Genomic DNA, 15,506 nt, shown 5'->3' with positions numbered 1-15,506 from the left:
CCTGTTTGGGAAAGTCTAGAGGCAAAGAGGGACCCCTTCTAGCTCCCCAACCACTCTCCAGCTTCTTCCCTCCCCCCCCCGCCGCACCGCGGCGAAGCCCCTGCTTGTCCCCCGGACTTACAGGGCGTGAGTGAAGGCGCTGAGTCCCTCGGGCAGGGCGATCAGCCCCCTGCCGGAGCAATCGACTCCTCCGTCCCCATCGCAGCTGCAGGAAGCCGGGCAAGGAGGAGGGGAAGCTCCGCCGCTGGGCCCAGCCGAGCTCCCGAAGCCCCAGGCGAAGAAGCCGAGCAGAGCCAGGCACCGCATTGCGAGCCCCCTCCGGTGCGTGCGGGAGTCTCGCTCCAGGGAGCGGCGAGACTGCCCGGGCTGGACGCTTCGGCTCGGGCCCTTTGCAGAACGAGTCCTCCCCGCGCCCGCGGCAAGGCGCCTCTCCGGCTGCCCTGGCCCCGCGCGGAGCTGAGCTGAGTCCTTGTTCCCGCAGCTCCCTCCCCACTTCTGTGCCCAGCGCAAGCGGCGTGTCTCGCCCTCTCTCCCCCTCTGGTTTCCCCTCAACACCGTGCACACGGAGCCAGCACTTCAGCGTCTCTCCCTCCTCCCTCCCGCCCCATTGAAAGGCAGCAGCTCCCTTCCCTCTGCGGGGCTCATCTCAAGCTAGCAGGTAACGTGCGCTGGGCTTTGCCTCCGCCGTGGCGCTCTCCCTGTTGTTGTTGTTGCTGCTGCTGCTGCCGTGCCTTGCCGTGCCGTGCCGTGTTGCAATGCCTAGGAAGTGAACCGTGCAGCCATTCTAGCTCCTGCCTGCCTCTCCTGCTCCACTCCCCTGCTTGCCAGGAGCCAGACACACCAGTCCAGCTCCGCAGCCTCCTTTTCCCTTCTAGGGTTGCACAGTGTCGGGGCTCCGGCGGTTGCTCTATGCAAATCGACTAGGTGCGGGTTGCGGAGAGTGAAGCCGGCGCCCGCATTGGTGCAGAAGAAATCTGTGGCTGATTAATATGCAAAGAGGAGCCTAGCAGCAGCCAACGGGCGAAGGGCGCCCTGGCCTCTTTGGTAAGTGGAGCACTTGGTGGGAGTTACCCCGACAGATGAGTGACAAGGTGGTGGTTCAAGTGGAATCCCTGAGCTGGCTGAATTGGTGATTCAAGGTTGCACACAAGGCAGCAGAGGTGAAGGGGGGGGGGGGGTGACTGGAAAATGCAAGCTGCGAGGAGTGCGCTGAAACAGAAGTGAATTCATAGAAACTCGAGTCATCTTAATTATGGTAAAGGGAAACATTAAAATTAATATTTTAAACATCGGTTTCCATTTCCTGCATGACAAGGCACTTTAACTATTAAAACCAAAAACTGTTTTTAAATCTGATTTTTTCAATTTTTGTTTAAAAACCATGCATGAGTCCTGTACTACCTGAAGCCCACTCCTCCAAACACTGACTTACCTCATTAAGCCCTCCTGTGTATGATCCAGGCCTAACTTTACTTCCATGAGCAATCCCCATGAATTTTCCCCTGTATAAATACTCATTTTATTATTTGTGTGGGTCTTTCATAGGGCAACAGGATAAAATATTTGCTTTAATATGGAAATGTCATCATAAAACAGAAAAATTGGCAGGGAGTTTCAGGGGCAGGTTTAATACCCAAAATTACTTTGAACTCTTCTTTTTTAATTGACTGTATTTTAAGTTTATGGTGTCCTTTTAAATGTTAAGGTACTGGTGTCATTGGGATGTGTAATATAATTGAACACATTACTAGTCTGTGTAATCATGTGTCTATCACTTAAAGAAAAGGAGTACTTGTGGCACCTTAGAGACTAACCAATTTATTTGAGCATGAGCTTTCGTGAGCTACAGCTCACTTCATCGGATGCTCACGAAAGCTCATGCTCAAATAAATTGGTTAGTCTCTAAGGTGCCACAAGTACTCCTTTTCTTTTTGAGAATACAGACTAACACTGCTGTTACTCTGAAACCTGTCTATCACTTGTCTTCCATTCTCTGTTCCCTTGGTTGGTTGGTTTCCCTGGCCCGGAATTAAGCCACATTCTGCAATGAGCTCCACATGCAGGGACTTGAGCCTGCATTGAACAATGTGCAGGATTGGCGCCTTAGATCATAAATTCTGAGGGGCAGGGATTACCTCCAATATACAGCACCTCGTCCAAAAGAGTCCTGACTCTGCTTAGGCATCCTGAACAAATACAAATAAATCATTATTTTTATGCAGTTTGTTTTCTTACTTTCTATTTGCAGCATGGAAATAAATAAACCCTGTTCACTTTTGCTTATAGCCAATTTCTAGTCAGTTTCACTTTCTAGTTTCCAGACTGCAAGGACTGGGTTACAAACATTGTAAAGAATTTTAAAATAATAAATGTGTCCTTTGGCATAAAAAAAGCATGGTAGCTTGTTTTTATAAAACCTACAAATGTTGGCCAAGTTTGCACTGGCTGGGGTCCTGTATTGTTCATTTCTTACTTCCTTCAAAAACTTCTAAAACCCCATTTATTCTTTCTGTAATAGCCATATGTCACTCTGTGTGTGTTCTGCATTGTACTAACTTTTTACATACTGTCTTTTTGCCTTCAGGCTGAGTGGGGATCTGTTACTCGTTTAACTCAATTCACCTATTGTACACCACAATATATATTCACTATATTATTTAAAACAATAATAAAGATTGTGACAGCACTGTAATGCTACTTTACTCTTTTCATCCAAAAATCTCAAAGTATTTCACTCACTAATGCCCTGATCCTGTAATGGACACTGGACAAGTGGACCCTACAACCTTGTGGAGCCCCATTGAAATCACTGGGCTTCTGTGCAGACACAGCCATCTGCCCACAGAGTCCATTGCCTCACAAGACTTCTCTACGGTAGATAAATATCATTATATCCATCTTACAAACCAGGAAACTGAGGCACAAAAGTTAAGTGACTTGCCATGGTCACGTAGCCCCCAGTTCTTAGGCCCAATAAGATACACACAGGTGAACCGCTGTCTCTGCACAAAACTCCATTGATTATATTGGGGCTATTTGTGAGTGTAGTGGTCTGCTTCCACATATCTCACTGCTGGATCAAAGCCTTAGGGCCTGATCCAAAGCCCACTGAAGATTCCCATTGACTTCAATGGGTTTGGCTCTGGCCAAACACTGGAATCCTGCATTTCAGTTCTGTTCTCTAAATACTAGCTAGACCATACTCACCTTCTTCCAATGCCCCATAATCCCCACAGGAAGATTGAAAGATAGAACTTGCTTACACCATGTATGAGGCAGAGGTTTGGTTAAACCCTGCAATGACTTTTTGGGGGAAGATTATTAATAGATATTTGGTAAGATTAAAACAAATGGAAAAAAAAACAAGGAGACTTTGAAACATCGGTACACTAAGTAAGCCACACTCTGGGACTCTCATTGAACTGTAGCAGTGACCCTAGGGACATTTGTGCACAGCAAGCCAGTGCATCATAGATTCACACCATGCTTTGCCACATACTAACTCGCTGTGTAGGAGACCGTCAGTTCTACTACTGCCTCACTGCGTGAGCATGGCCAAGTCACTTAACCTCTGGGGGCCAGATTCTCATTTGCATTCTGGTCCATTTGTGCTACCAGAAGAATGCAAAGGGACTGGAAAGTAGCTGAATTTGGTGCTGCGTGAGGAGCTCTGAGGTGGAACCGAGCCAGCATAGCTAGGCCCTGTGCCACCTCAGCTTTGGTGCAGGAGATGGGAGGGAGTGTATCCAACAGGAATGCTCTAACCTTTGCCAGGGCTCTAGGCAGTGCTGAGTCACCCAGTTGTAACTAGCTCCCTGACACCACCTCTCTTGCTGTTGTGGGGTACACCAACCAGAAAGCTCAGCTCACCCGAGACTCTGAGCCCTTAAGGATTGTTTCCTGTCTGTAAAATGAGAATAACATTTATCTCCCATCCTGTCACTCTTATCCATTTAGAAAGGGTCAAAAAAAATTTTTTTGGCCCCAAAATGTCCTTTTTTTAAAAGAAAATGTTCATGAAACATTTTAAATTGTCCATTTTATGACAAAATTCTGAAAAAATTTTCTGCTTTTTTTGGTTTATGGGCTGTCAGATTTCCCCCTCCCCCCGCAGTGGCAAAATGGAAAAAGGGAAAAAGTGTGCATGGGGAGGGGGAGAATAAATCCTAAACCCTTTTAAAAGAATCACATAAATGAAAAATCATTCCTTTGTGAAACCTGTGGAACAAAAATATTTCACAATTTTTGAGTTTTGTGTGTGAAAACTCTACCACTTTTCAATGAGCTCTACTCATGTTGAGCAGTTGCTTACTCTGCAAGTAGTCCCACTTTACTCTCCATGCATAAGAGAATAAGGCCCTTAACATCTGCATGGTGTTCTGAAGTTCAACAGTATTGTAATATATTCTTTGTACTGCAGTGAATTTTTCATTTGCAATACCTAGAGAATTATTCATCTGAAAAATGTCAACAAAATATTTCTAGCAAAAGCAAAATAAAGGAACCCAACTTTTGACTCTTTATTTTAGAAACTACTTTAATTTCTCCTTTTCTACACTTTCACATTCCTTCCTTCTGCCACTTTCTTCATCTTCTTTCCTCTCCATCTTACCAATTTTAGTTCCTTCTTCCAACATTATTCCAGGGCCATCTCTCCCCTTTCCTCCTCAGCTCAGCAATCTACCTCAGCTCATCTTGTCCCTTCCACCCAACTCAGTAATTTCCTAATCTGACTACCCTGACAATGGTTCTGATGCTATTCCCTAAATTCTTACTACTCATCTCAGCAACATAGCATGAGTTCCCTCCTACCATATTTCATCAACACTCCCCCCTCCAATAGCATTGTTCTAGATCCAGTGCCCATTCTTCCCTTGCACCCATATCAACAACCCACTCAGGCTCCCACCTCTCCTTGTTGTTTTTAAGCTACCAACTATTTTTCTTTTCCCCTCAAAGTAAGTAGCAGAAACTTTTGTGTTGGTTGTAATGGTGGTTTGTGGAGCTAAGGGGTAAGTAAGGTAAGGGTTTTTTTCAACAATTAAAGTGTATAGATTCAGTTTAGCAGTTGCCTTGTTAAGTAGCTGAAAATTGTACCCATAGGCTTTGAAAAGCTGCTGCAAAAATGGTTGAGACCAAAGTCTTGCTGTAACAGACTAAGAATTCTGAGGTGCATTTTTGGAAGTAAATCATGAAGCAGCAAACAACGGGCCTACAGACAAGGAGGAAAGAGGGACAGAGACAATGAGTTGATAAGTCAGGTGAGGGAAATAATAAGAGGTTGGCATTACTTGGGATGACCCACTGAACAGGTTACAGATCCTCGCGGGGAACCCCAATCACTTTCCTGAAACTATCAGAAAGCTGAATGAGAACTCTAGGATTTTAGAGTCCAATATGTAAAGAATGTGCCTGTGAAAAGGGTGACCAGACAGCAAGTGTGAAAAATTGGGACAGGGAGTGGGAGGTAATAGGAGCCACATAAGACCCAAAAATTGGGACTGTCCCTATAAAATCAGGACATATGGTCATCCTACCTGTGAAGCATTTGCCAGGAGGTCTCTGAGAAGGCATTAGTGAGAGTTTTGAAGCCATGGAAAATTAAGGAAAAAATGACAAAAATCTTGATATGGGATTTTTTTTGCTTCCCCTACCGCAAACCCACTTCCTGGACTTAACTAAAATTCAGCTTAGAAAAAAGCTATTTAATTTGTATTTGGTGGGCATCTGTAGTCAAATGACAGACAAATTAAAGACATGAAGCAAAGGAGTAAAAATATAAAGCAATCTACACTTAGATAATAAGCATAACATTCCTCAAAAGTAGAATTGTCTCATAAAGGCAGGACAGGATACTGTAAGGCCTACACTACACAAAAATTGCTCTGCATGGCAGGTTTCTTTCTCACTGTTTGTCAAAGAAAATGACAAAATGTCAAAGACAATGTGTTGTACCTACATCACACCAACAATATAATGCTCCGGATTTCTTTTGCATCATCTATTGATTTTGCTGGTTGGTGTAATGAAAGATGCATAGATTTAATAAAAAGAAAAGGAGAACTTGTGGCACCTTAGAGACTAACCGATTTATTTGAGCATGAGCTTTTGTGAGCTACAGCTCACTTCATCGGATGCATCCGATGAAGTGAGCTGTAGCTCACAAAAGCTCATGCTCAAATAAATCGGTTAGTCTATAAGGTGCCACAAGTACTCCTTTTCTTTTTGCGAATACAGACTAACACAGCTGTTACTCTGAAACCTATAGATTTAATAGCTGCTGTCAGAATAATGCAAATTCTTAATGTTCTTCAATTTTGTAGCTTCATGAAAGGTGTTAGATAGCTCCAAAAAGCCTCTATACAGAGATGATGGTTTTGAGTTGTGAACACCTGTCTCTAAAACCATTGCCAATTACACACAGCAATTTCACCAACAGACAGACATCATATAGGAACAACTTTCTGGAGTTTCTCCTGTTCAGCACAGTATGGAGGGAGGTGGGAGAGGTGATTGAATTTGTAGGCCGTCTATTGTTCACCTTTATCCTAAGGCTGATGGGGGACTGTTTTGATCTCAGATTTTTCAGCTGGCTGGGGAATTGCGGAATAGCCTGGCCCATACTCATACCCCAGAGAATGGAGCAAGGGGATTGGGTGGTGGAGAGCTGGCTACGATGACTGTAAGTCAATTTTAGTCCCCTTTTCAGCACTAGAGCAGCCCAAATGGAACTTAAAACTTGCACCGAGGATTGGGCTTTTAGTCTCTGCTGGCTCTATTCTAGCCTAGATCTGTAATCTAACAGATGAAGTTCCATAATCTCCTTCCCAATCCAATTCACACTGGACCACTCTTCTTAGAGAGCCATTAAAAATGATTGATTTTTTTTTTTAAGCAGGGCTTTAAATTAGATTATATAGAAGTCTAACAACAATAGGAAATGCAATTTGTCCAAAAGTTGCTGTATAGAATCTGAAGGGCCATTTGAGTCACTTTATTTCCATTTTCAAGATGAGATACAATTGTACCATTAAGTTGAATGGAGACCATTTTAAACCTCAGTGCGGAGGAAAGGGATGAAGTTGTAGTTTAAAAAAAAAAATTCCCTCTGAAATATGGTCAAGCAAGTATACATTATAGACACTTTTAGCATAGCTCTTTCCAATCACACAACCATATTCTCGAACGTGAGTATGGGAAGTGACCAGAGGATAACAAAAACATACACCAACCTGAACACCCAGAAAAAAAGCTACAACTTACAAACAACTGAACTAGATCTGGAAATCGTGTAAAGAAAAATGAATAGCCAATGAGAGAGAGAAGCTTGACACTAGTTCAAAACTTTGTAAGGTTGTCACAAGGTCATTGCAGGCTTCCTCCCTCTTGAGCCTGCGCCCTGTGTTTAGGCTGGTATAATAAAGAATTTTCCATGCCTTCTTTTGCTGGATCACCCAAGTGTCTTTCTTTACAGTGTTCATGCAGTTTCCAGATCCCCCAACAGCTAGTGCCCCACAGACCCTCCCCAGGGTCTCCTGGCTTTTAAGGCATCCTTCTTTGGTAAGGAGACAGCAGTACCACCCTCTTGTCTCCTCTCAGGCTAGCCTCCCTCTTGAGGTTTGCCCAGGACTTTTATAGTCCTCTTGTGCCTCAGCCCAGCTGTCAGTACTTAGCTCAGCATGTTCCTCGGAGCCAGGCCTCATTAGGGCTTGCAGCTGGGCTCCCTGCTGAATACCTGTGTCTCTCGCCCTGGCCTCCTGGCCAGAGGGCAGGCTGCAGCCAGCATTTTGGCAGGGCCTTAAAGGGGATTACTCCTGCCCTGCCACAAAGGTGTGTGAAGATCTAAACTGTGATTCAAAGCCAAAATTAAGACACATTTGTAGTCTTGCATAAAATGGCTAAACTGAAAAAACTCCATATACAGAGAGCTCTGTTAGAAGAATGAAAAACTGTCTAAGACAAGGAGAATTCAGAGAGAGAGAGAGAGAACGCGAGAGCAATGTCAAGGCATATTTTTAAACCTTTTTGATATGATAAGGGAAAGGATGTCAGAGATCAGTAAGGACACTGACCCTTTCAAAAAAAATCAGTGAGAAGAACAATAACTTGAAGACAGTATGCAGCAGAAGAAAAGGGGAAATATGACTTCAGTACTGGACAAAACTGGGGAAAGTATCCGACAATGTATTTTAAAAAGAAAAAAGACAGAAGCATTTTTGTAGGATGTGAATGAGAAATGCATTTAGCAGTATCCACTGCAATAATCCTGTTTGCTTTCATCCTCACCCACTTAATCAACTTTATCTCCTTACAATATCAATCATGTATGCATCTATATTTTACTGTCCAGGTTTTAGCTTCTACTCCATCTTCCCATTAATTCCTCTTTCCACCTTATTCTGTATATTGCTACTGGCCCTACATTAGATGCCAAATTCTTCTGAGGAATAGCTTGCTCTTCATTCCTGCAAAGAGTTTGTGATGGAACCATTAAGTCTTCACTTCAGCTGGCTTCCCTAGATTCAGATAAAATATTAGCCATGCTAGGCATAAATCCTTATCAGGTCTCAGTTATTTTCCTCACAGTGAACTTTTCTTTTTCATCCTTGCAATGACCACAATTTTTAGTCTTCAGACTATTGTTTCTGAATTCTTTACTGTTTATATTCAGGTATCTTAGGGTTTCTTCAGGGTGTATAGGTTTCACAAAAATGATTAATGCCAGTCTAAAAGGAGACACAAACTCTAGTAATGCATTCATTATTATTCAAAGTTTCAGAAGACCTTCTACAGGAAAGAACTGAAGGGTCTGAGCAAGATTAACTACAACAGTTTGAAACTCAGTGTCTGGTCTGCATGAAATTCCAACATTTCAAAACATATTTTGTTTCAACCTTATCAGAATGACATATTGCAGTTTTTTGTGTGGATCATTTCCACACAATAAATTGAAACAAATATTTCATTCTGATAAGGGTCAAATGGAATGCTTCAACCTTATTAAAATATCTCATTTCAGTTTTTTTTTCAAAATGAAATTTCTTTGAAATAGACATATTCCATCCTAACCTTTTTGATTTTGACTAATCAGCTTTTTCAGGCAGAAGAACAGCTTGTGAGAAAATTGTCAATCAGTACCAACTGTCACCTTGTAATAAACTTAATCTCTTCACTCTCCTGATCGCAGTTAAATGTTACTCCGCTATACATATATAGTATACTTGTGAACAGTTCCAATTCCTACCGCCTCCATTTTCCAGCATTATTTCTATAGTATCAGTTGCTTTTTATCACTTAAATTGTGTGCAAAGGCTTGTATTTTTCAGAAATAGATTAACTGAGTCAGATTCTGATCAGTGACCCCCAAAAGCTATCCTTAGATTCCAGTGGAGTTGCTCAAATTTACACTAGAGCAAGATTGAAATCCGTCCCTTTTTTCTACTCCAGATTTTTAGAACTGATTAATTTCTCAGGCATTTCTCTGATCACAAGTCCAGAAATCCCCACTGTCTAGTCACTGATGCTTTTGTGACAGTGGAGCTCTCTAGTAATACTGACAATAAAATGATTGGACTGTAGTTCTTCAGATCGCTTGTATTTATGGGGTAATACCCCTGTTGCATATACCACTTTGATGGAAAATTATTTCCTTCATGTATGTGGCAAATAGTTTCTATAGAATATCAGGGTTAGAAGGGACCCCAGGAGGTCATCTAGTCCAACCACTGCTCAAACAGGACCAATCCCCAGTTTTTGGTCAGATCCCTAAATAGCCCCCTCAAGGATTGAACTCACAATCCTGGGTTTAGCAGGCCAATGCTCAAACCACTGAGCTATCCCTCCCCCCATACTCATTTGATACCTTCTGATGGACAGTTAATGCACATCATCTTTTTAGAATTTTGGCTCATGCTATGCATTTAGGAGGCCCTTCTGCAACTTTTGTTTAAAACTTCAGATGAAGAGACATCTGCTATCAGCAGCTACATCATCTATTACAATTTAACTTTAAAGAAATATACAATTTGCATAATGTTTAGTCAGTAACGTCTTATTTTTGTGTAGAACTAAGTCATCTTTATTCCTGTCTTCCTCTGCACAAGGTGTTCAAACTATTATGCTCAATTTGTCTTGAGAAGATTTTGTTGATCTTTCTTATGGTGTTGCAGAGGTTTAAAATAAATAGGGGTGGTCCATGCTGAAAATATCTAATGTACACTTAACTGGCTATGTTCTTAAAGAATCCCCCCTTTCTTTTCTTTTAAAGGATAACTTACTTCCAAACAATAAATTGTAAAGATTTTACATACCTATTCCTGTATGAAATCAATTGACACTGGAGACAAAAATGACACGATAGCCAAAAGGAAAGAATCTTTAGCTGGTACCAGAAAGTTAGTAGATAATCAAACAAAGCAGGGTGGCAAAAGAAAAAAAGTACTTTTAATCTAGTTCTGACATACAGCCACCAATGCTGAGAGATGGAAGGGGTTGGAGGGCTCATCATCGCTATGACCAGTGGAAAACAAGCACCTGTAACAGTAGAGTATGGTGACACAAAAACTGCCTATCCTTTTTCTTTCTCGATGTTCTAGAGCAATTTATATATTTTATGTACCTTTGTATAGCCATACAATTTGAAACTTATTGAACCAACTCTCAAAAGGTTGGAATAGACTTCTGAGGGGAAAAAAGCAGCAGGCAGAGGAGTAAAAGATCAAGGAGAATGCCAAAATAATAAGTAATTCTATAAACATTGTCAGCATTCACTATTAACAACTAGATTATTACTGGCAGCCTTTGAAAAATCCACACTGTAGCACTTTGGCAACACCTAGTGGCAAAAGGTAACAAAAGATTGCATATGCTTTGGAGATATATTTTGTTCTGAATGAACTGTTGCTCTGCCAATTCTCTTCTTGCAAGATCCTCAAAGTTATGCTCTAGTTTTTAATTAGAGAAGATTTTTCTTGTTTATGAAATTAACCAACTTTGTTTTATCCTTTGTTCTTTCTAGCAGTTGAGGCACAGTCAAGTAGATCAGCCTAGTAATGAAGACAAGAAATTGCAATTCTTCCATATGGCAATAGTAGAGCAGTGAAAGCAGTGGTGTGGCTACAGCTGGATCTTAAGGTCTCTTATCCAGGCAAGAGCAGAGGGGGTAGGTCATGCGAATGGCTGCAACACCTCCAGAATGAGCATAAATTGGGTAATTGTCCATGAAGCGTCCGACAGTTACACTATGTCACAGTTGCAGTTCAGCAATTCCCTCACTTTTGATCTATGGAGTAAGTATGCACATCTTCCATATTGGGTTCGGATACAGTTTAGAGCTGGCCATATGCACCATGGGGAAGAGAAGCCCAACACTTGCAAAATTGGGTCTTCGGTGAGATTTTCGTTCAGTAAATTGGCAGCCGTCCAAGCTTCAGACCATCTTCTGAAACATCCTTAACTTCCACAAGCAGGGTTGTGGCACCAGACCAGAAAGGTTTTCCTGATTTTAGTCTGTGGCCAGGCGGATGTTCTAGGTCACGGTGGAGCAATAGTGTGATATTTACCAAGATCTTTATGTACTCCCTAATTGTCACAGCATCTCATCGGATATTTGCTGGCACAATGTTAGCCAATACTGATAGCCATGGAAGTGGCATTGATGTGAGGGTGCCGTTAATTATATGAAGAGAGGAAATTATTTTGGTGTCCACTAAAATGGTATGTATGCTTCCGCTCCATATTGAGGCATAGCATTCCACTGTGGAATGGACTATGGCTAGTGTCGACATTCAGAATCTACAGGCATCACTTCCCCAAGATGTTCCTGCAAGCTTCTGTATGATGTTGACCCTGGCCTTCATTTTCCTTTTTGGTTTGTTCAAGGTGGCAATGGAAGCTGAGCACGCAGACCAGAATTATCCCTGCGTATCATGGATTATGATCATGTGTCAATGGTGGCCTACAGAAATTGATGTTTAATGTCATCTCGGCCTGGCTATTATTCAAATGGAAAGCTGAGACTACTGTTTTTGAGGCATTTGGCTTTAACTGCCATGCCTTTAAATAGGTTTCTAGTGTTTTTAGGTCCTGTTCTAGAACCTTTTCTGAGGTTTCAAATGAGGAAGCCTGAGTAACCAGTGTGATGTCATCTGCATACATTAACTTGTGGGAAGATGTTGGTGGAATATCTCTGCTACATAGGTTGAAAAGTCTGTTATTCAGCCTTTGCGGTCTGCTGACAGCCTCACCGAGGTACACCATGAATCTGTGGTTGCTCAGCATTTCCACGGTGAGCCAAATTGTAGGGCAACAGGGCATGGCTATTGCACGTTTCTATAGAAGTCCTTTTCACCAGACTGTATCATATGCGGAACTAAGATTGATAAGTTCTGTTGCTGTTTTAAGTTGGTGTTGGTAGCTAGCTTCTGTATAGCTGGCCAGAGCAAGGACTTAGTCACAACCGTTTCTGCCTATTCTGGAGCTAGCTTGTTCTTTGGGAACCAACTCCTCCAACAATGGCTTCATTTCTGCAAAGTAGAAGCTGCTCCATCAGCTTATAGCAGCCCCTAAGAAGTGCTAGAGGTTGACAACCTTTCACGTTGGCTACCTCTTTTCCTGGTTTAAGAATTGGTATAATTTTTGCTCCTTTCCATTCTTTCAGTATTCTCCCTGAGGGGTGGCTGTTTGTAAAGAGAGCAGCTAGCCATTTCCTTGCTCTTGGGCCCAAATTCTTTAAGAACTCAGGGAACATGACACCTGCTGCTTTTCCAGGTTTTATTTGGGTGATGTCACTGTCCACCTTCTCCACTTAGTAGGCACAGAAAATTGGGGAAATGGTTGGTATTGTTTGAGGGCAATAAAGTTCTTCATGGACTTTACGCCGGTGCTTTTGTCAGCTGGGACTTTTGAGTTGTCAATTAGTTGTCTGACTGACTACGGCATCTTGGCTCACCTGCAGGAGTTTGTAAGCTATAGGTACTGCTTTACCAAGGGCATGGAGGAGACACCAGGCCTTTGGGTTTGACTTTGAGAAGTCAAGGGCCAACACAGTGAAATTGCACTGATAATTTAAAATCTAAATGTTGTAAGGGCGAAATTCTCCCCTGCACATAGGGCTGACACCAGAATTATGTAGCACAAATCAAAATTAAGCCCTTTTTTGAAGATTTAAAATGGAACCTAAGTGGTGCCCGGAGGTGAATTTTACCTCAACAACAAAACCATCATGGTTAAAATCACTCATGGCCTATGTGACCTAAAGAATTCTAGTAAACTATGAATAAATTTATTCCTAGAGATAGAGGTTTCATATAATATAGAATAATTTTTTGTGCAGTCTATGTATCAGAGATGAGAAGCATAGCATAAAACAGAGATTTGAAGAAAATGAGTGTATAACTCAGTGAACAGGCAAGACCTCAATTAAAATAGGTTCTGTGGTGAGAGCAGGTTAAACAATCTTGCCCTTATTTAAGCCCCTGTACAGTAATGAAATTCACACTGCTGTAATTACATCAATGTTGTCACACCATTGCAAATCCCTAACAAAGACAAGCCATCCAGATTCAATGTGGAATTTACAGTGGTATAACTTAATCCAGTAACATACCAAAAGAGGCTGTACTTATGTAAGACCTGCTTTGCATATCTACATTAGCTGTTTACAACAGTGGAACAACATTGATGTAGCTACATAAGGGCTAATTTCCCTATTGTAGGTTGAATTGAGAGCTACTGAACTTTCATATACTAAAATGTCACACTATTATAGGTATGTAACTCCTCATTATCTGCTGTGTAGCCCTCCATCTTTCCTCTCTTTTGCATTCAACTGCTGTAGTGAAGTAGTGTAAATACAGCAATATTGACCAGTTATAAAAATTCAAACTTTCTGAATTGGCTATTAATGTGAGGTTTCTGAATGGCCAACTTTAGACACTTAAGGTGGGATTTTCAAAAGTACGTAAGGGAGTTTGGTGTCCTACTCCCATTCAAACTCAGTGGGACTTGGGCTTCTAACTGCCATGGATGACTGAAAACCCTGGCCCTGAAAACTCTAGCATTCAGCATTTCTGAAAATCAGCCCTTACACATCTAACATGGGTCATTAAAAACCCAAAAACAAACAAACAAAAACCCTGAGCTGCTCAATACAGCTTCCAAGCGTATTACCTTTCCTGTGGACTCCCTTCTGCACCAGACCACCCCTGAGAGGGGGCTCTGAAGGGAGTGGCTGTTCAGAGAAGCACTTAGTAAAGCTCTACCAAATCTGTACTTTATCGAGGAAGGGAGAATTGCAGGAAAGAATACAGAAGCACTGGTTTTGTGCCTGTATCTCAGGCAGTCTCTGAATGCTGAGGGGCCCAAAACACCCATTCATATTTTGGGGAGGTGAGATGGAAAGTGACTGGGCCTGTGATTAAATGATTGAGGGAAAACTCCACAAGGGGACAATCTAGTGTTCATTTACTAAATTTATTTTTTGACACTCAGAAACACCCATCTTACTACAAAATACAAATATTAGTATCTGTGATCCCCGTGTCACAGATTTAAGCTTTTTTGCGGGGGGGGGGGGGGGGGGAAGAGGTGGAGAAACTGACTTTGCTGTGTTTGTACAGTGCACAGTACAGTGGGGTCCAGGTCCATGACTAGGACTCTTAGGTGTTACCGCAATACAAATAATATATCACTAGCCTTAGCCTTTTATCCACCACTCAAACTAGGTGAAAAGCTCAGTAACTTACTACCAGCCCCAGTCATCCCATTTCCTATACAGATTAGATTCTATTCAGACCACACTACTGTACTGCTCATGCAGAGGAGAACCTGAGCTGTGATTAGATAAGAGCTACACACAGGCGGTTTTGCTTACCACTTAGAGTACACAAGTTAAGGCTCTATACCAGTGGTTCTCAAACTTCATTGCATCGTGACTCCCTTATGATAACAAAAATTACTACATGACCCCAGCAGTGGGGGGAACAAAGACCGAGCCCACCCAAGTCCCGCTGCCCCAGGCGGCGGGGGGGGGGGGGGGGGCGGGGAACAAACCTGAAGCCCAAAGGTTTCTGCCCTGGGCAGGAAGCATATAACCTTAGCCGTGGGCGATGGGGCTTGCGCTTGGGCTTTTGGGCTTGAGTCCTGGGCGGTGGGCCTTGGGCTTCAGACTTGCTGGGGCCCAGGGCCAACACCAGCCTTGGCAACCCCATTCAAAGGGAGTCGCAACCCACTTTGGGGTCCAACCCACAGTCTGAGAACCCCTGCTCTATATTGTTCATCAAGTTCATTCCCCTCTCCCCAGTCTATTTCATCAAGTGGAAGATGCTGGAACCAAGACACGGAAGAACCCATGGCAGAGAGCTAAGGTTACATGTAAGTCATACAGTGGACAAACACATCCAGAGTTAGCATGTAATTTAACAGAGAGAGAAAATTACAGCCCCCACACCTTTCGGGCAGATGCCTTTGTCTTCCACTTTATCAAACTGAACTTGCTAGTTTGAGGA

General features: G+C 42.5%; 1 protein-coding gene across 1 annotated transcript in view; it reads right to left on the bottom strand.

Moving 5' to 3' along the window:
* Positions 1–614, bottom strand: part of LGR4 (leucine rich repeat containing G protein-coupled receptor 4) — a 119,931-nt gene extending 119,317 nt beyond the window's left edge. The window contains exon 1 of the mRNA XM_077818486.1: positions 122–614. Within this exon, the coding sequence (XP_077674612.1) occupies positions 122–306 (185 nt within the window). The 5' untranslated portion in view covers positions 307–614. The remainder of the gene's footprint in view (positions 1–121) is intronic.
* Positions 615–15,506: the final 14,892 nt, after the last annotated feature.

This window comes from Eretmochelys imbricata, chromosome 6 (genome assembly GCF_965152235.1).
Source record: "Eretmochelys imbricata isolate rEreImb1 chromosome 6, rEreImb1.hap1, whole genome shotgun sequence".
NCBI lineage: Eukaryota > Metazoa > Chordata > Testudines > Cheloniidae > Eretmochelys > Eretmochelys imbricata.
This window is presented reverse-complemented; position numbering and strand designations above follow the sequence as displayed.